The following is a 20600-nucleotide window of genomic DNA, read 5'->3' on the forward strand; positions in this document are numbered from 1 at the left end:
GCATTTGGGCCCGCTTGCTACACTCGCAATATCTGAGATCACTTCGTTTTTGCTGCCACACATTTTACAAAGGGACGAATACAGCAGAGAATTTTCGTATATAAGCTTGTAAAATTTTTTATATATATATGTATATATATATATATATATATATAATATATATATATATATATATATATTATATATATATATATAAGCTTTCAAAATTCTTTGAATGGCAAAGTTTTCAGTAACGATGACCCAATATATTTGTATGTATGTGTAAATATGTGAACTGTTAAACCTTGCACATTTTTTCTCTCTCCGTGTTTTGTTTTCATTCTATCTCCATTGTTTTCCTCTCAACCTTTTCTTTCGAAGAGCGTTGGCTCGGAACGTCAAAGACTTCTCCATTCTTCCCAACCGTCAGACTACTACACGTGCTTGTTGTTCCCTCACCTGTCTCCGTCTTTTGTTTTCTGTAAATTTGAAATGTACACACACACACACACGCGCACACTCACACACGTATATGCGTACACACACACACACACATATATATATAGCTAGATAGATAGGTATAGATATATTACAGAAGTACAAAGGCCTTGAACGAATAGATCTCATGTTTATGAATATTATGAAACTTTACTCTGAACGTTAGAAGGTGGATTCTTTGATCCAATATTGTAAGAAATTCCAACTAAAATATTATGATGTAGTTTTGTATTAACAAATGTTCCATATTTTTTCCTAAAAAGATGAAAAAGAGAGAAGTTGGAGAAAATTCCCATTCCAGAAAATAAAGCAAAAAGATCACGGAAGACAGGTGAAAATGTGTATATTAGAGTGTGCTGTAGGAGGAGATGAAACAGAATAAAAATGAAAGATAATGTTGAAAAAGATACGTGTGTAGGTTCAGAATTAAATGGAAGGAATGTCATTAAAGGAATCAATATCTAGAAATAAAAATACTGAGATACGGTACAGCCTTCGTTCAGTACATTAAAAACGAATTTCATGTAATAGATAGGTGCTCGAGAAAGCTATGAACAGTGTACAAGTTACATCAACGAATCTTTATGAGTAAATTTTATATACTAAGAGGGAACCGTCAAGTACCCACGGTACAAGACATACAAAACATAGCGTTGGTAGGATTATATATTAGCAGAAAAGAAGATAGATGTATAGATGTAACTCAGAAAATTGTGTGAGAAAATGCACAGAAAAAAAAGCAGAAATTATGAAATATGATAGAAACTGGAAATACAAAAAGTATTCCATCAACAGATGGCGAAGGCAAACAGTATACAGTTGATAAAAAACCAGGTTTCGTCGAATAATGAAGAACCTTTAAACGATAGCTTCCTCTCAGCCATTTCTGAGTGCGGCTCGCCACCATCTTCGTAATATTGTTCTAGTTCTTAGGTAACTAAAGAGAGTACTTAACCAGGCCCAAATATCTTAAGCTGCCACTTCAGTTTGCGAGCTGAAATCCGACCGACTAGGTAATTATTGCTCTTGTCCGATAGCATCTCAGTGGCACCGTCTTCATATGTAGCAGTTCTTGTGGAATACTCATCAGTACATTTAGTTTCTGCTGTAATGCCTTAAGAGCCAGAATCAACAGGAGGAGGGAAATGGGAATCGACTGAGCGTTGGGTGCAAAACGGTTCCGAAAAGTGGTAATTTAATGTGACCGATGAAAAGATGCTACTATACAAAAAAAAAAAAAAGCGAGGCTCCAAAGTACATATTTTGTATGATTTATTTCTTTACTACCCACAAAGGAAAAAACGCAGAGAGGACAAACAAGGACAGACAAACGGATTAAGTCGATTATATGGCCCCCAGTGCGTAACTGGTACTTATTTAATCGACCCCGAAAGGATGAAAGGCAAAGTCGACCTCGGCGGAATTTGAACTCAGAACGTAACGGCAGACGAAACACGACTACGCATTTCGCCCGGCGTGCTAACGTTTCTGCCAGCTCGCCGCCTTTGAAGACAGTATAATTAATTAGACCCAACCCAGTTCTGAACATTTTATCTCATAGGAGCGAAGGACAGGGGCCCGGGTAGAGGGAGCTGAATGCGTTGTTCTTGGGAAACATTAACATCAACGGAAATCAACTGAATAGACAATTTCGGAAGCCCGGATAATGCAGTAATGGTTTGGGATAAACTCTTTGTCTGCCAGCGTCATAGGTCGGGCTTATCCGAGATGTAGGCAGATCAATTAAATATTTACACTCATTCGTACAGTTTTCGAGCATTGCTGACTTTTTATTTTTGAGTTATCACTTAGCTGGTCAGGATATGAACCGAATTTATTATATATATTTCTTTACTACCCACGATGGGCTAAACACAGAGAGGACAAACAAGGACAGACAAACGGATTAAGTCGATTATATCGACCCCAGTCCGTAACTGGTACTTATTTAATCGACCCCGAAAGGATGAAAGGCAAAGTCGACCTCGGCGGAATTTGAACTCGGAACGTAACGGCAGACGAAATACCGGTAAGCATTTCGCCCGGCGTGCTAACGTTTCTGCCAGCTCGCCGCCTTTGAAGACAGTATAATTAATTAGACCCAACCCAGTTCTGAACACTTTATCTCATAGGAACGAAGGACAGGGGCCCGGGTAGAGGGGGCTGAATGCGTTGTTCTTGGGAAACATTAACATCAACGGAAATCAACTGAATAGACTATTTCGGAAGCCCGGATAATGCAGTAATGGTTTGGGATAAACTCTTTGTCTGCCAGCGTCATAGGTCGGGCTTGTCCGAGATGTAGGCTGATCAATTAAACATTTACACTCATTCGTACAGTTTTCGAGCATTGCTGACTTTTTATTTTTGAGTTATCACTTAGCTGGTCAGGATATGAACCGAATTTATTATATATATTTCTTTACTACCCACGATGGGCTAAACACAGAGAGGACAAACAAGGACAGACAAACGGATTAAGTCGATTATATCGACCCCAGTCCGTAACTGGTACTTATTTAATCGACCCCGAAAGGATGAAAGGCAAAGTCGACCTCGGCGGAATTTGAACTCGGAACGTAACGGCAGATGACGAAATACCGGTAAGATTTCGCCCGGCGTGCTAACGTTTCTGCCAGCCCGCCGCCTTTGAAGACAGTATAATTAATTAGACCCAACCCAGTTCTGAACACTTTATCTCATAGGACGAAGGACAGGGGCCCGGGTAGAGGAGCTGAATGCGTTGTTCTTGGGAAACATTACATCAACGGAAATCACTGAATAGACAATTTCGGAAGCCGGGATAATGCAGTAATGTTTTGGGATAAACTCTTTGTCTGCCAGCGTCATAGGTCGGGCTTATCCGAGATGTAGGCAATCAATTATTTACATTACAATTACCTCTTCGTACAGTTTTCGAGCATTGCTGACTTTTTATTTTTGAGTTATCACTTAGCTGGTCAGGATATGAACCGAATTTATTATATCTATTTCTTTACTACCCACGAGGGGCTAAACACAGAGAGGACAAACAAGGACAGACAAACGGATTAAGTCGATTATATCGACCCCAGTCCGTAACTGGTACTTATTTAATCGACCCCGAAAGGATGAAAGGCAAAGTGGACCTCGGCGGAATTTGAACTCGGAACGTAACGGCAGACGAAATACCGGTAAGCATTTCGCCCGGCCTGCTAACGTTTCTGCCAGCTCGCCGCCTTTATTATATCACCTGTCGGTTTGGATTGGTAATTTAAGGGTACAGTTTTTTTTCCCTATATCTACTGGTCATGGCGAAATAGGTTCCATGACGAAAAAAAAATTGAAGAATAGGTCAAAGTGAAGTATGAGAGTGAAGTGTTGCTCTCTCCGAAACTTTATTGACAGGATGTGAACGTTGTAAAAATAATTCAAGTAAAAGGGCCTATATTCGCTGCACTTACTTTTTGGAGAAATCCTGGATCATTGAAGTTCTTTGATTTGTTCTAGTGGTTATAGCCGTATCGCCCCGCTTCATTTCATTCATTGTATATATTGTAGTTTTCCATGCTTGTTTCTTTTACCCCATAATCGATTCTGCATGTGGCTGTGTGGTAAGTAGCTTGCTAACCAACCACATGGTTTCGGGTTCAGTCCCACTGCGCGGCATCTTGGGCAAGTGTCTTCTACTATAGCCCCGGGCCGACCAATGCCTTGTGAGTGGATTTGGTAGACGGAAACTGAAAGAAGCCTGTCGTATATATGTATATATATATATATATATATATATATGTATGTGTGTGTGTGTTTATGTGTCTGTGTTTGTCCCCCTAGCATTGCTTGACAGCCGATGCTAGTGTGTTTACGTCCCCGTCACTTAGCGGTTCGGCAAAAGAGACCGATAGAATAAGTACTGGGCTTACAAAGAATAAGTCCCGGGGTCGATTTTCTCGACTAAAGGCGGTGCTCCAGCATGGCCGCAGTCAAATGACTGAAACAAGTAAAAAGAGTAAAGAGAGAATCTATTTCACATATTTCTGTAATTTGTTTTTGCAATGTCCTCTCATCTACTACTTATTTTTTTTTTTAACAATTTCAAGAATATTGAAGTACCATACAAAATGTTTAGTGGCATTTCTTCCGCTGTTTACGTTCCGAGTTCAAATTCCATCATGGTCGACTTTAGCTTTCATCTTTTCGGGTTTAATAAAATAAGTACCAGTTGAACACTCGGGTCGACATAATCAATTCCCCTTTCCCTCAAAATTTCTGGCCTTGGGCCTAAAGCAGAAAGGATCTTCATCATCATCGTCGTCGTCGTCATCGTCGTCGTCATCATCATCATCATCATCATCAAGACGGCAGGCTGGTGCAGTCGTGAGAGTGTTGAAAAAATGCCTTGCGGCATTTGTTCCGAATCTTTGTTCTGTGTTCTAATCCCGCTGAGGTCTTTCAATCAGTTTGGATCATAAAATCAAGTACCAATCAAACACTGGGGCTCATTTAATCGACTAGCCCTATTTGTAGCCTTCTGCCTGTATATTTAAACATTTCTTATTATTAGCTATAGGATTTTTGCTCTTCATTTTGTTGGGGTGATCGCTATATTTTTTATATATTTTATTAATATTAATTCTTGGCGTTTCAGGAGACATTACAAACGTATCGTTATACGTTACATCGAATGACCAACATCACGAAATTGTGGCTTATACTATTGTGAACATACGTAAAGTCAATGTCAGTGGAGAAACAAGGGAATGCCCATACCAACAACCAGCCTATCACCAACATCTTTGTTTTGGAGATGATGATGGCAATGATAAAGAACTGGTGTTGACTGTCGAGGAAAACCAGAGCGGAATTACATTGTCTCGTCTTAGACAAGGTGTCTTTCTCAGATCTATATGTCGTAAAGCTAGCGTAAACTATCAGATTGCTAATGGTAAGTTGATGTCTTTTATGTTTCCTAATCTATTTGTAATCAATGACTCAATCTCGTAATTTTCTTACTGACTATTACTTTCTAGTACTTCAGAGAATGAATTTTGTTCGGGAAATATATTGAAAATGCAAGAGATCAATGAATTATCATAGTACACATAAATTACTGTTAAATATTTTGGGGTGATACATTCAAATTCAGAAATACACACTTATACAAGGACGCACTAACACACACATTTTGAAGTATTGTTCGTCTGAGTACTTGCGAATATAATCGCATTTGTTAGAGCTAGCAATAAAGAATTGGCTTAGGTTAAGATAGATCCCCACCACAAATTTCGGGAGACAATTTCAATGAATTCAGATCTACAGTAGATAGATATTAATTCGACTGACGAACTAGAAATATGAGGTGCAGCTGAAATTAAAATAGGTAAGTTAAAATTTTAGTTTTAAAATGCTTAAGAGAACTATGATTAACAAAACGACAAATTCTGGAATCAAAAGTCAACTTCTTAATCGACATCCTGTGTTACAGAGTCGAATTATTGAATATTAATGGTATTTTTCATTGACAATAGGATAGTAAAAGTGTCCGTGAGTTGAGGTTTTTAAACGTTTACGAATGTAGTCGAGTATTTCAGTAACTATGACCGACATCTGCCATATATTGTTGAGTAGGTCAGTCGGCCAAATCTACTCGAAAAGTCTAATCTAGTAAGTTATCTTCTAGTAATTATATGTTGATACATGTATACTTTTATGCATGTGTGTATCGTTATACCTATATGTTTGTATACATACATACATACATACATACATACATACATACATACTTACTTACTTACTTACTTACATACATACATATATATGTGTGTGTATACATATATATACATATATATAATACATATATATATACATACATACACAGACAGATATATATATGTACATATAAATACGTACATACACACACGCACGCACGAACGCACGCACACACACACACACACACACACACACGCAAACATATTATTTCTACTCCAGTGCATACACATTCGCGTAAAGATAAATATGTGTAGATATATATATGTGTTTATCTAATTACGTACGTTTGTTTGTAACAGAGTCTGGCTACTTTGCAAATCCATAGCTTCACCAAAGTATGTTTTCATTTCGCGTGTTCCTGGCTTCCTTCAAAGAAGAAGTTACAAGAACAAAAGAGAGCGGATTTTTCAGATAAAACAGAAGACGTAGCCGTGCATGCACGCATATGTAACGTACATGTGTATGTATATGATGGCGTATATGTGTGCATGAGTAATGATACGCTTGCACGTGTGTAATAGTGTGTGTGTGATGGTCTGTGCGTGTTGAATCTATATGTAGCTATATCTGTTTCTGTATATGTGCACATACTAATCCTATCATATTTATTATACATTAGGAGTAAATTAATGAATGTAATATATAGTAGATACAATATTTTGATACAAGATTATACCATAGAAACACATTCATCTCTGTGTTGATTTAAGCGTAACTTACAGGCACACATGAATACTCACAACCAACTAAACATCTTTCAAAGTAAAGCTATGAAGGTCATTAAAGATGAAGTTGAACAGAGACGTCAACAGCTCATATTACACAGGGAAAAGTACTTGCATAAAGAGCTTTATAAAAGACACCTAATTCGTTCGTTAGCCCTTAGAACTATTTTGAAACTACGGTTCAAAAATACGTGTACGGATCCTGTATCGTTATGCTTGTATATTTTCTTTTGGTGTCTGATGACAGCAATAGCAATAAAAGCTTTCTGCATTCTGCTCAAATATCTTAGAACCATTCTTTCAAATCACCCGCTGGAACTATTCTTGAGAGTAAAATATGTGGTAATGAATTTCTTCTCCTCCCATAAGCTGCAGTGAACCATTGTTAGGTTTGAAATCCATTTTCTATTTTACTTCATAAAAGCACACATGTATAAATATATACGTTAAACAGTGTAGTGTATAATAAGTGTATACATAAATTTTAAAATACAGATTGAGAACTAAAACCAAATTATATATATATATATATATATGTATGTATGTATGTATGTATGTATGTATGTATGTTTGTATGTATGCATGTATGTATGTATGTATGTATGTATGTATGTATGTATGTATGTATGTATGTATATGTGTGTCAGTATGTGAGTGCGAGTACATATCCGTATTTGTCTGCGTGTGTGTATATGCATCGGGTATAATCAGCATCCCTCTGCATCTACACATTCAGAGTAGTTTACCAACGGCCCTTCAGCAACAACACACCCTGATAAGCTCAATGACTACTACTAAATTCAGGCTACGGCGGACTGAGAGGGCGTTTTTGAAGCCTAAGCTTTTAAACTTCCGGTGATAATATTTACAAATCGCCTGAAGAAACACAACTTGATCTCATAATGCAGGGAAACAGTTGCATAATCAAGTACCGGCACACCTGTACTTTATAGTAGTAGCTGTATACCTCTCTTCCCGGTAATGTTGCAGTATAGGCCCTTTTGCGTCCAGGAAAACCGTTAGCGTTACTTTTTCTGCGGAAAGTTGTCCTGAATTTTTTTTCACTAGCGATTCAGATGTTTCCATTCCATTACCTTTCGAATTCTGGCTCAAAGTAATTGATCCAGGTATCATCTCCTGTGACTAAAAAGTTTCGTCTTCGTCATTTTGGTAGTGAGAAAGCGTGGAACAGATCTCCACACGATCGCTTATGCATTTCGGTGAACTTACTTAGCACCCATCTCGACAGACTTTACGGAAGCGAAGCATGTGGAAGATTTTGTATGCCGAACCATGAATAATTTGCAGAGAATACGCCACCTCATCGATGGTCACTCGTCGGTTCACTAGAGCCACCTCTCGAGTTTTTTTAATCTTTACGTCAGTAGCGGAGATTGATGGGCATCTTGCTCCCTCTTCGTGCTTCACACTTATCCGGCCATTTTAAAATTCTCGATTCATTCATACACTTCTACACAGTAAAACACTGGCCACATATTGTACTGAAAGCCTGCGATGAATTTCAGGCCCTTCAGACCAGAGAAATCGGATCTCTGTTCTTCCTTGGTGCATACTACCGGTTGGGTGGTTATGTATACTTTGTAATACAAAGAAAACTGGAGTGTTCAAGGTGAATCAGCGGTTGCTTAACCACAAGAATACCACCTCTTAGCATCTGAGCGCCGAAGGCAGTGCAACCAATATAAAAAAAAAGGTTTGACGAAAGTGCAGTTAATTTTTTACTTCTTCATGTATACGGTGCACTTGATAGGATCAGAAGAAGCACACCTAATACAGTGTGAATGCAGGGGCCATACGTAAGCTGCTTGATGTTCCTTACTCGGATAGTGCAGTAATGGTACAAGCCTATATAGCGCACCATACATGGTCCTTAACCGTTCAGGTTTAAATAACATAGCTACCCGGCGGAAAATACAAGAAAATACCGAGAAAGAACTACGAGATAGTTTACTAACGGTGTAGTCATGTCATTTGTACCAGAACATTTACCTGACCATTTGTACCAGAACAATTACCTGACAAGTCCGTCTGATTACTGCACTATCTGAGCATGAAACGTGGAGCAGCGTACGTTTTCGGTATTCATTAACTACACACACACACACACGTACACACACACACACTCACACACACACACATACACACTCTCACACACACACACACGTATACACCCGTGCGTACGTATGTGGAAAATGTACAGGTAAATGCAATGATGATAGAAATGTTTGTATCTATTATTCAAGAAAACTAACTCGATCGATAGCTTTGAATATGTAGCTCCACCGTGTGTTGGAAAGATTAGGCTATCGGAAAACCTGATAGTTCCATAAGTAACAATCGATAATTCAAGATTCAGTTATAGGACAAGAACTTTCCGGACAACATTTAATATATTGTCTGTGACCTTGCCATCGATTCACTTAAATACTTTATCCTTTTGCTCACCTTCAGTTTACACCCCAGAACTATATTTCACATAAAATGTGGTTTTAAATGAATATGATGTTGCGCAAGAATAAATTGAAAGTCATCATCTATTTCATTTGCAGGAAATTTTATACTTTTGCATCTATATCCATATATCTATTTGTTCCATACGTGTATAAATATATTTCCTGTTTATATTACACTAGCAGTATAGCCTGGCGTTGCTCGGGTTTGTAAGGGAAATAACTATATAAGCATTTTTAGAGAGTTATTGCCAAAAAATAGCAAAAAAATGCATTAAAAATGGGAAAAAAATGATGGTAAATTTTTTTAAAATCGTTGACTCATCGTAGACATTTTTAGAGAGTTACTTCCCTTATATAATAGCGAAAAAATGCATTAAAATGGAAAAAAATGATGGTCAATTTTTTTTTAAATCGTAGACTCATCATAGATGCGCGCTAATACCCAGAAGGGCTCGGTATGAATCACGACTATAAGATACCCGGTTTTGGTTAAACTGCACCGCAAAATGTGGGAGTAGTTAGGAATCTAAATCGTAGGAGACAGACACACAACTTCACTTTTATATATAAAGATATATGAACGCATACACAATAGATTAAGAAGGAAATGAAGCCCGAGTAAAGTTGTTGAGGTGGCAGAGTCAAATCTCAACATGAAGATGTGTTCGGAGCTTTACAGAACACTGAAGCTAGGCTGGTATAGTTGTATAGCACATGATAATACCTGATAATAAAGACAGGAGCAAAGAAATTAAACAGATCGAAGGAAAAAATCCATTGATATTAGGAATGTAATGCATATAGTAATCATGGTAGACAGCTGCGCGGGAGAAGTTACCATGAAGAATATTGAAAATTGAAGCCAGTTCAGATAGGTTACGATTTCTTCCGAGATTGATCGGTACTGTGCATTCAGCGGCTAATTTTTTAAACAATGGGTTTGGAGAAGTACCACTAATTGGAATCGGTGTGGTGATTATATATTGTTGGAGTATATTCTAGCTTTCTGGGAAAATGCAACTTCTCATTAGCAGAATATTTAACTCCAAACAACACCCGTTTCCTTAGCAAAAGGCAGGTGGAAAATCCAAAGTATCAGCGTAAAAAAAAACCTCTCGGTTGTGCTAATGACTGAAAGATGAAGGTAGTGTTGAAGGAAGCGTTCATTTTGCACTGAAATTATAGTATGAAATTATAGCATGGTTTAACATAAAATGAAAATCTCGATTGGTGAAATGAGATGACAGTTTAGAATAGGAGAGTTTTGGTATGAAGAAATTGCAGATGGCAATTTTCTTAACTTTCAGCGTATACAGGCTATTGTGAATTTATAGCTACCCTCATAGTGTACCGCTTGACTGGTAATGAATTTCGAATGGACAGGAAAGCAGTAATTAACGAATTGCAGCGGGGAAAGAAGAACGCTTAATTTTAAATTTGGCAGAGAAAAATATATGATAAAGGTGAAAGCTGAGAGCAATATCACAGTATCAGCAAGTGATGAAATAGAATAAACGTTGGTGAGGCGATCACTTACCAAAATAAAAATTAAAAAATGAAAAACGTAAAACGATTGGACCAAAGGCAGGGTTTCAATGCTCGTAGGGTTAGGGTTAGGGTTTCAATATCCTGAAAATAACACATGTTGTCAATATTTGTAAACAAAACGTGTTATGTTTCCGGTAATTTTCTTTCACGTAAATAAATCTTAATGTTAACTTAAAAATTTGCCGGCAAAATCTTATAAAATGACAATGTTCCAAAAGATGTACATGTTTATAAATAATCAACACGCGCTTCCTTGCAGATAAAAGACTTTTCAAAGACTACTGTCAACACATGCTTCATCGAAGACTTTTCAAAGACTGTTGCTATGGCAACAGGCAAAAGAATTCTCATCTTTCCTTTGTTACTATCGAAACAGATGTGGTTTACGATTCGCTAAAATACCAAAATTTTCAAACTTTAATTACTAATAATTCTGTATCAATTGATTAAAAGCAAAAACCACTTTCACGTCAATAATTAGCCTATAAAAGTGTATCATTACACTGAATATGAAATCAATTCGAAAAGAAAATCAACACTAGCAGCCGCTGGCAACCAAACAGAAAAGATCCATTTTTTCTGTTATCACACTATATTTGATATTCAAAGAGTTAAAAAGGAAATCTAAATACTTAGAACACTGAACTAAAGAACTCATACCAGCATTGAAAGAGAATGTACTCGACATTTAATGAGAACTTTTAAAATTAGATTTATGTTTTGTCCTTCTGACATAGTTGTCGAGATACCGTATGTTTGCTTATTAACGATAAAGTAACTTAAGACTTTAAACAAAATTATTATAACAGCAATAAAAATAGCAACAGAAGGAAAACTAAAAAAAAAATCCGAGTCCTGCGTGAAATGTAACGAAAACAATAAAATGTTTATAATGACAGTAATAGGATTAATAAAAACACCAAATAGTTTTGAAAATCAACAACTATAGCGACAATATTCTAAATGTTAACAAAGCAACAATAACAGAAACCTAACAACAAAATTGGCAATGCAATAAATTAACACCAAAATGTTAGCAACTCAACCATGACAAATATATGAAGTGCAACAACCACAACAAATCGAAGTAAAATGTATAACAGGCATTAGTTATGTGACATTTCCGAGAGGGTGGCATTTAGTGTTTAATGTAGTATGGACAAAAGCGTGAGCAAAAATATTAGACAGAAGTGTTGGAACAATTTACTTGTGAGGCATGTCAGGTAACCTTTAGGTATTTCAATAAATATCAAAGGCTGCCCCACTACTCATTACTTTTCTTTAGCATCTTAACAACTATACTTTACCTATTTCTTTATTACTCACAAGGGGCTAAACATAGAGGGGACAAACATGGACAGACATAGGTATTAAGTCGATTACATCGACCCCAGTGCATAACTGCTACTTAATTTATCGACCTCGAAAGGATGAAAGGCAAAGTCGACCTCGGCGGAATTTGAACTCACAACGTAACGGCGAAGCAACAGTTCATAGGAATAGTTTGGGATTTACAAATTTTAAGGGGGCAATTGCCTTAAATAGACTTGTCATATTCAGGGTTATAAAAGCTTTCATCCGTTAGAAATATTTAAAATACACTTTATTTGTTTTTTTCTTCTGCTTACTGTTTTCTTCCTCCCTGTATCACATATTACTGCAGTATGTTAACGAGGATTTCCTTGAAGTTCAATATTTTAGAGTTAGTCAAATTATACACTAGTATTTAACATTTTGAACGTAGAATTAAACTCTTATAACAGTTCGTATGAAACCCTCTTTTCAGGAACTAAACAATGTTTTAATAGCAACATATTCCCTAAATTAATGTTTGCACATGAATACGTGCACACATACATGCACGCACTGGTATGTGTGTTGCAGGTCTCTCAAGTCGGTTTCATCGTAGGACTGTTCATGTCTCATCACTAGAACGTATTATTCATACCGTTATGTGTAACTGAGCTCACACACACACAAAGAAGAAATTCTCATTACACAAATGGCAAAGCTTCGAATCACAAGCCCGGTTCATTCGATGGCTTCACAACAGCTCTGTTTCAGGTAATGCAATCTCCCCGTTTGATGTAGGTCAATTTCGAGATGGATGCTACTTGGCAAAAGTACCACGCACGTTGATGGAATGCGAAATTCCGAGATTACCATCCGAAGTTAATTGTTCAACACATGATCAAAACTTGTGTGATAAACAACTATGCAAAACGATATGTTTCGGTAAAAAATCTGAACTGCTCATGAGCTTCTTAGAGACCACCAATTCGGTTTTTGTTGGGTCGAATATACCTGAAACATGCATTTCTATATCATTTTCCGGTGCTCTAGCATTCTTGATAACTCCGGTAAAAGCAATGTTACGACACTTGACATAGAAAAGCTTTCGACAAGAAACCTTCTTATTTAAGTTACCAATATAGGACCTCCACTCATTTCTTACGTCGTGTTTTTTCATACGTTTCTCCCAGAGTGCTCTCTGAGAGCATGTTTTGACGTGGATACTTCCGACTCAAATAATCAATTCGCTGCTCTACTATAAAAGTCTTCTTTCCTATTTCCCTTATGTCATCTCAATTTCGTTAACTATACATATCTTGTTTTACTTTCTTAACAATGACATTGATCATATTTTCATCTCCCAAACGACGCAAAAAAAAATGATATCAGTAATAACATTGTTCTACTCCAGCATTATTACCGCAACATACAAGCACTACATATTTGAGAAGACAAGGTTTCTTGTTTTAGCTGTCAACAATTTGCTTAAATTTCCGGATGCTGTAATAGGGACCGCCTTAGCTGACGGAACACAAACTGCGAAAATTCGAGAATGCAAACCCCGTCATTTCCCTCTTCGAAAATACAGCGAATAGCTATCTAATACTTTGAATCTTACTTTGAGCTTAAAACAGCCATTCAGTGATATGCGTGTGCGCATATACTCATTATGTATGTCGGTTCACGTACAACCAATGTGACTCAATTTGAATAACCTCTCTTCGTATGACACACCCTCTCACTGTCTTCATAATTTACGTTTTCTAATTCTTTTCCACTCCCATTCTATCTCTATTTTAATCGGCGTATTTAAAACAGAGAAAGAACTATACAGCTTAATGTTTCTCGGCTAAGACACATGCTATTTGTTCTCTACAAGCAATAATAATAGTGACTATGATAACTTAAAAAAGCACCAGCAATAATACCTAAACATCATGTGACACGAATCAAAGAACAAAGCTAAAAATTATAAACAACCAACAAACTAAATTTCATGAATAGAAAATCGAAAGCACTATGTAAAGAGACAAAATAAAAGAAAATGCATGAATGAAGTAAAAGGCATAGTTAGAAAATGAGATAAGCGATAGAGGAGGCCTTTTGATTGTTGAAATCTCGTATTTCACGTATTGTAGCCCAATAAAATAGTTTCTGTTAGTTTCTAGCGAGATAAGTCACAGTTATCGCTTCGTTTCTAGTAATTCCATCATGCACAAATGTATATACAAATTCATTTTATATGCACTCGTAAAGACATAAATACAAATATATACCCTACTAACAGAAACATGTTTAATGCCATAAGTAGCATATCCATTACCAAGCCTAACATGCTATAAACACTACATGGAAGGTATATGTTACTTACCCTAGATATAAAGGAGTGCAATAAATTGGAGTTGTGACGCTTAAGCATTGCCCAAAGTTATTAGAGGCTTGGGTGGTATGGAATGTTTAGTTTGTAAGAGAATTCATTGTTTGTAGTAGTTTTTAAGCTTTTGGTGCAACAAGACTTCCTTCTATATCTTTGTAATTACTTAATACGTCCTTAATACTAGATCAATAATATCTTATATATTGATCATAAAATATTATTTCTAAAAGTGATTCTGACTTCAAGTATTCTCTGCCTTGTGTCTTCAACAAGTGAATAAACTTTCTGATCTATTTGCAAAATGATGCATCGGGCTAGATTTGGGTATATTGTAGAAGTGCTTAACTATCGAAACGTTATTATGCTACATTATATAAAACCTATTTGTATTTGAGATAAATATATTTAGTCTGCATAATTAAGATCTCACCCAAACTACAATTTAACGCTGATACTCAAATGTTTAACGTATCTCAGTGTGGTTTCTTGGTATCAAAGTTTAGATTTTATCAGTTTGTTTTTGTCACTGCATGTCCGGATTCTGCAGTGTGGCCCGATTTATGACGCAGATATATTTTTAACTATCATTATGTAGAATTACTTCAACTATTAAATATCAGTGATCTAGAGCTCCTTCCGTGTTGCAATTCGATAATTAGATTAGCAATCATAACAATATATCACCTAATAAACACCTTCTCTAGACAGCTGCTTACATGACATTTAGTAATTAACTATTGCATTTAGATATAGTTAAGCGAACAAAACTTGCTACCAATTGATCTATGGCTGAAGAGCTTATTATATCTCCTGAGAGATATAATCAAAATTTTATAGAGTGAATACATAAACACAGTATAATGTATTTAAGCATTAGACAATTTTGGGGATGGAGGTTTATTACTTTTTAATGTCGATGAGTCAAATGTTCACAATTTTGTTCATGATTATGAAGAAACTTTAAACATATTTTCTTACTCTTTTCAGGAACAAATCTCAGGAATGGAATGCATATAGCAGATTTCTTTGAAGTGCAGCAAAATACATCTTTTTTATATTTAAAATCACCTTTAAATCGCGAGGACACTGCAGAATTACATTTAACTGTTTTATGTACTGTACATCTACCAACGCAAAAAGTTTCTAAATTTAAAAGAAACATTAGAGTGATTGTAGGTGACGTTGATGATAATCCACCTTTATTTCAAACATTACAACATTTTCAAAGAACAATTAATCCAGCGGAGGTAAACATTTCAGAAAGTATTCATACAAACAGGCACAAAGCCTATTTTTGAATGAGATATAATTTTGTTGATGAACAGATTTTTTACACTGTGATAGAAGACTAGAACTTCAGAAACAGAAACCTGCAATTTGTGATATATATATATATATGTGTGTGTGTGTGTGTGTGTGTGTGTGTTACGATATATATATAACGATATATGTAAACAAAGTTTGCTTTTTCTCTTTTTTAAAAAGCGCTGAGATGTATTGAAATATACAAATATGGAAATGTTGAATAGCACGAATAGGATAGAACATCCTTATATTGCAGAATATTTTTTTTGTTAGCGGCTAGCCATGAGAGTCGAACTTACATCTCTGTGATTACCGGTCAAGTGCTTTACCTTTAAGCTAAACTGCCCACTAACAAATTCTTCTGCAATTTTTGAACTTGTAGATTTAGCTTTTATAGACGCTATATGTGAATTTACGATATATATATATATAGTTGTAAAAAGATTAGAGAGCAATACAAATTAAATTTTTATATATAAAATATGAAAGTGGAAATAGCACTGAAGAAAATCTCAGACATTTCAATTTAAGAAGGAATTTAAAAAAATGATTTTTTGAAAAATTTTATTAAATTCCTTCTTAAATTGAAATGTTTTAGATTTACTTCTCTGCTATTTCCACCTTCATATCATATCGTATCATATCATATCATATCATATATATATATATATATATATATAATATATATATATATATATATATGTATCTGTAATAATAATATGTGATAATTATTCGGATGAATGAGCAAGAAAATATACAAAATTTTGGATAATTCTATACCTCGAGAAACATGCTTTGCGACCCATCCTAAACATACCAAGTTCTCCATTTCCTATCCCCAATTCCTCCGTCGGCGCAGGCTCTGCAGTGACAACCATGACTTTAAGACTCAGTCTCAACTCATGGCTCGCCACTTCATCCTACATGGATATCTCCTCATCACTATCCACTCCAACCTTACCAGAGCACTTCCGTGGACCGTGCATCTGCTCTCTCCCCCTCACCCGCCCCGCCGTCACCCGTCTCCCGTCCACTCTCGCATCTCCCACACCTCAATACCATCACACCACACCACACACCACCACACCACCCGCGCACACTAGCACTGGCCCCTTCCCAGCACCCACACCATCATCCACACACCTACACATGCACACACGCACACGTCAAAGTCACCAGCCCCTATCCGCACGCACATACACGCCCTCACATACAAACGCACGCACACCTTCGTTTTGGCTCACCTTTCTTCCTAGCTCTCCTGTCTGGACCACCTCTGTCCGGCATTCGCACTGATTGATCGCTAGCCACTAAACCATTTTTTATTTTGTCTTTCTGCTTATTTCTGTGTTCCTTTCTGTTGAATAGCGTAGGCTCGGAACGTAAAAAAAAACTTTCTCACTTCCTGAGCATTAAACTAATATATCTGTTTATTGTTTACACGCCCGTCTTCAACTTTGTATTTTTTTGTAAATTCCAAGTATATATATATATATATATATATATATATATATAATATATATATATATAATATATATATATATATATATATATATATATATATATGAATGTATATGTATATATGTCTGTTCAGCCCTTAATACATCCATGTAGCGCGACGCAACACACTTCATGTTTGTGTACTTTATTGTAGAAAAAATTCCTTGGATATTTATTGTGCGACTCTTAATTCTCTCTACTCATACTCTATTTATTTCTCCACTCTTATTCTTTGTTTCCGCCCTTACTTGCCTCTCTTGTACCTTTCTCTTCTTTCTCTGTCTCCTTTTCTTTCTGTTCTCTCTCTTAATGTCCCCTTCTTTTCTTCATACTCTATCTTTTCTCCACTCTTATCCTCTCTTTTCTCCCTTACTTGCCTTCCTCGTACCTTTCTCTTCTATCCTTTTCACCCTGTTTCTCCACTCTCTCTTCTCCTTGGTCTCCCCTCTCTCTGTATCCTATTCTTTCCCTCGCTCTATATTTCCTTTTCTCACTACGTGAGCGGTATCCGATGAAGGCGGTGTTGCTCCTTTTTGCCCTGCCTTTGAGCAGACTGGTCATGCTTGTCTGGACTCTTGCTACGTCCATTATAACTTACTCCATTTCATCCTGGTCATTCCCACTAAGTTCGTTCGATAGCTACAAAGCTCTTTCTGTTGTATTTGTGGTATTTGTATAATTATTATTATTTTGTTGTGTATAGCCGTAAGGCTATTGTTGTGTATAGCCGTAAGGCTTCGTGCTCTTATGCATTCATAATTCTTCGTCTGTATACACTCGCTAGCTTTTTCTCAGTAGCTTAAAGCAGCACTGGCGCCTCCAAGATTGAGTGGTCTCAGTGATAATGGCATGAAACCACGATGATATTTTGGCTCATTGACTGACGAGGAAAACTCAGCTGCGACTTCCGTGTATCGTGTTTTTGTGTATATTCTTCGTCCGTTAAGTTTTCAGCTAGTTTCCCGTTTGCTCTCCTTTCGTCTAACTTTTTTCTCCTTGTTGTGTTCTGCCTGTTCAAATCTTGATACACACACATAGATACACACAATATACTACGCCAATAATGTGAAATAGCTATAACCCGAAAGACAGGTGATACACTAAATTCACGTGGAGCTTTCCCTAACCTACAGTTGTAGCATCGTGTATCTGTTACAAATTTTATTTTCTAATCTCATTTGTCTGGAAAGCAATTTTCCTTTCCCGACGGAGGAAACTCTCCTAGTGCATCTCTGTTGCAATTTCATCACTGTCTGTCTGTCTGTCTGTCTGTCTGTCTCTCTCTCTCTCTCTCTCTCTCTGTATTTTTCACTCCATATTCTCACAATATTTATCTGAATTCATTATATTATATCTCACCTCCAGTCTCTATGACTCGCTAAAACATGATCAGAAACCAATTGGTCCAGGATACTAGATGGTAAATGTTTTCCATTTCCAAATTTATTCCTGTCGAATTTTTATCCCAATTTTTTTTGTGGTCATAGAACTTAGCTGTTCTTTCTAATGCGTAGAATCCCTATAAGTGGATTCTCTATGTGTTTAAATATACACTATATATATATATATATAATATATATATATATATATATATATATATATGTGTGTATGTGTGTGTGTGTATATATATGTGTATGTATGCGAGTATGTATGTATATGCATGTAGAATGTGTATGTGCATATGTTTATTATCCATACTATCGCATTCAGACTGAATGAGTATCCACTATGTCCCTAAGCTATTTCGTTTAGCTTAAGTTTGTCATTAACTTTATCCATTAAAAAAAAGGACAAAATAAGTACTAACAAGATGTTGTTTCCGAGCTATCTCTACATAAATAAATTGGTCTTGTATCTTATAAAAATGATATTTATATAAGAATGAGGACAAAAAACGTTTTTTAAATGATATATTAGAATCTTAATAATTCAATCTGTTTTCTATTTGCATCATGTTTTTTGTGCACAGAATATGAAAATATCCATTATAGAAAGCGTAAAAATTGCAGTGTTCCTCTCATTCTGAATAAGATAAACATGTAATAGAAATGAGATAGTTATAATAGAAAAATCAACCAATGAGCGAAGTTACTTTACTGAAAATGGCTAGCACACTGGTGCATATATGTCTTTGATTACTGCAATGAATGAACAAAACAGCCATTAGCAATAAACAGCTCTGTTAATGTAGTAAAATTGAAATGTTGTTTTTTATTACCCACAAGGGGCTAAACATAGATGGGACAAACAAAGACAGACAAACGGATTAAGTCGATAACATCGACTCCAGTGCGAAACTGGTACTTAATTTATCGATCCCGAAAGGATGAAAGGCAAAGTCGACCTCGGCGGAATTTGAACTCAGAACGTAACGGCAGACGAAATACGGCTACGCATTTCGCCCGGTGTGCTAACGTTTCTGCCTGCTCGCCGTCTTAATGTAGTAAAATTGAAATTGTCCTTCTCAAAAGTCCAGTTAGTTTCACTGACTGAACTGATATTTTCTTGTGATTTCTTGAAATTTTGCTTGTATGATTCTTTATTGCAGATATTCATATAGTGATGTATTTTTCAGACTATCAAAAGCTTATCTGCCGTGGTAACTGACCGAGACATGGCAACAGCTGATGAATACGAAGTCACAGCTCGAAACGACCCACTTGGCATTGTAAAAAATATTACAAAAAGAGAATTTCACCACGGACAACTAGTGGACCAAAAACCTGTTGCGAATAGCCCCACGGCAACCAGTATTGCAGCAGTAATTGGTAATAATATTCTTATCTTTATTTAGAAATTCATTAATTTGATATGTATTTTTATTTACTTCCTAATGATTTCCTTATGATATTTCTTTTCCTTTCTTTTTATTTTTACGATTTCAGAAATATATTTAGACCTTTTGTTTTTCGCATGTATCACAAAACAAACACCAACGTAGAAATATAAATAAATATTCAAGGTTAGCGAATCCCGTTAGTGGTTTATCCAGCAGTATTTATAAAAACTAGATAGTTTACTTGCAAATATATTCAAAGTGAGTGTTTTTTCTCGTACAATGAGATAGTTGCATTATTGTATGATCTCACAATAAAATGAATAGTACAATAAACCAATAGTGGGAAAAGTAAATATCGTTGTTTTATATCATAT

General features: G+C 36.1%; 1 protein-coding gene across 1 annotated transcript in view; it reads left to right on the plus strand.

Moving 5' to 3' along the window:
• The window catches only part of LOC115229190 (proto-oncogene tyrosine-protein kinase receptor Ret), a 280998-nt gene that overhangs the window by 28714 nt on the left and 231684 nt on the right, over positions 1 to 20600 (plus strand). The window contains exons 6-8 of the mRNA XM_029799591.2: positions 5105 to 5401; positions 15630 to 15889; positions 20023 to 20215. Of these exons, the coding sequence (XP_029655451.2) occupies positions 5105 to 5401; positions 15630 to 15889; positions 20023 to 20215 (750 nt within the window). The remainder of the gene's footprint in view (positions 1 to 5104; positions 5402 to 15629; positions 15890 to 20022; positions 20216 to 20600) is intronic.

This window comes from Octopus sinensis, linkage group LG2 (assembly GCF_006345805.1).
Source record: "Octopus sinensis linkage group LG2, ASM634580v1, whole genome shotgun sequence".
Classification (NCBI taxonomy): domain Eukaryota; kingdom Metazoa; phylum Mollusca; class Cephalopoda; order Octopoda; family Octopodidae; genus Octopus; species Octopus sinensis.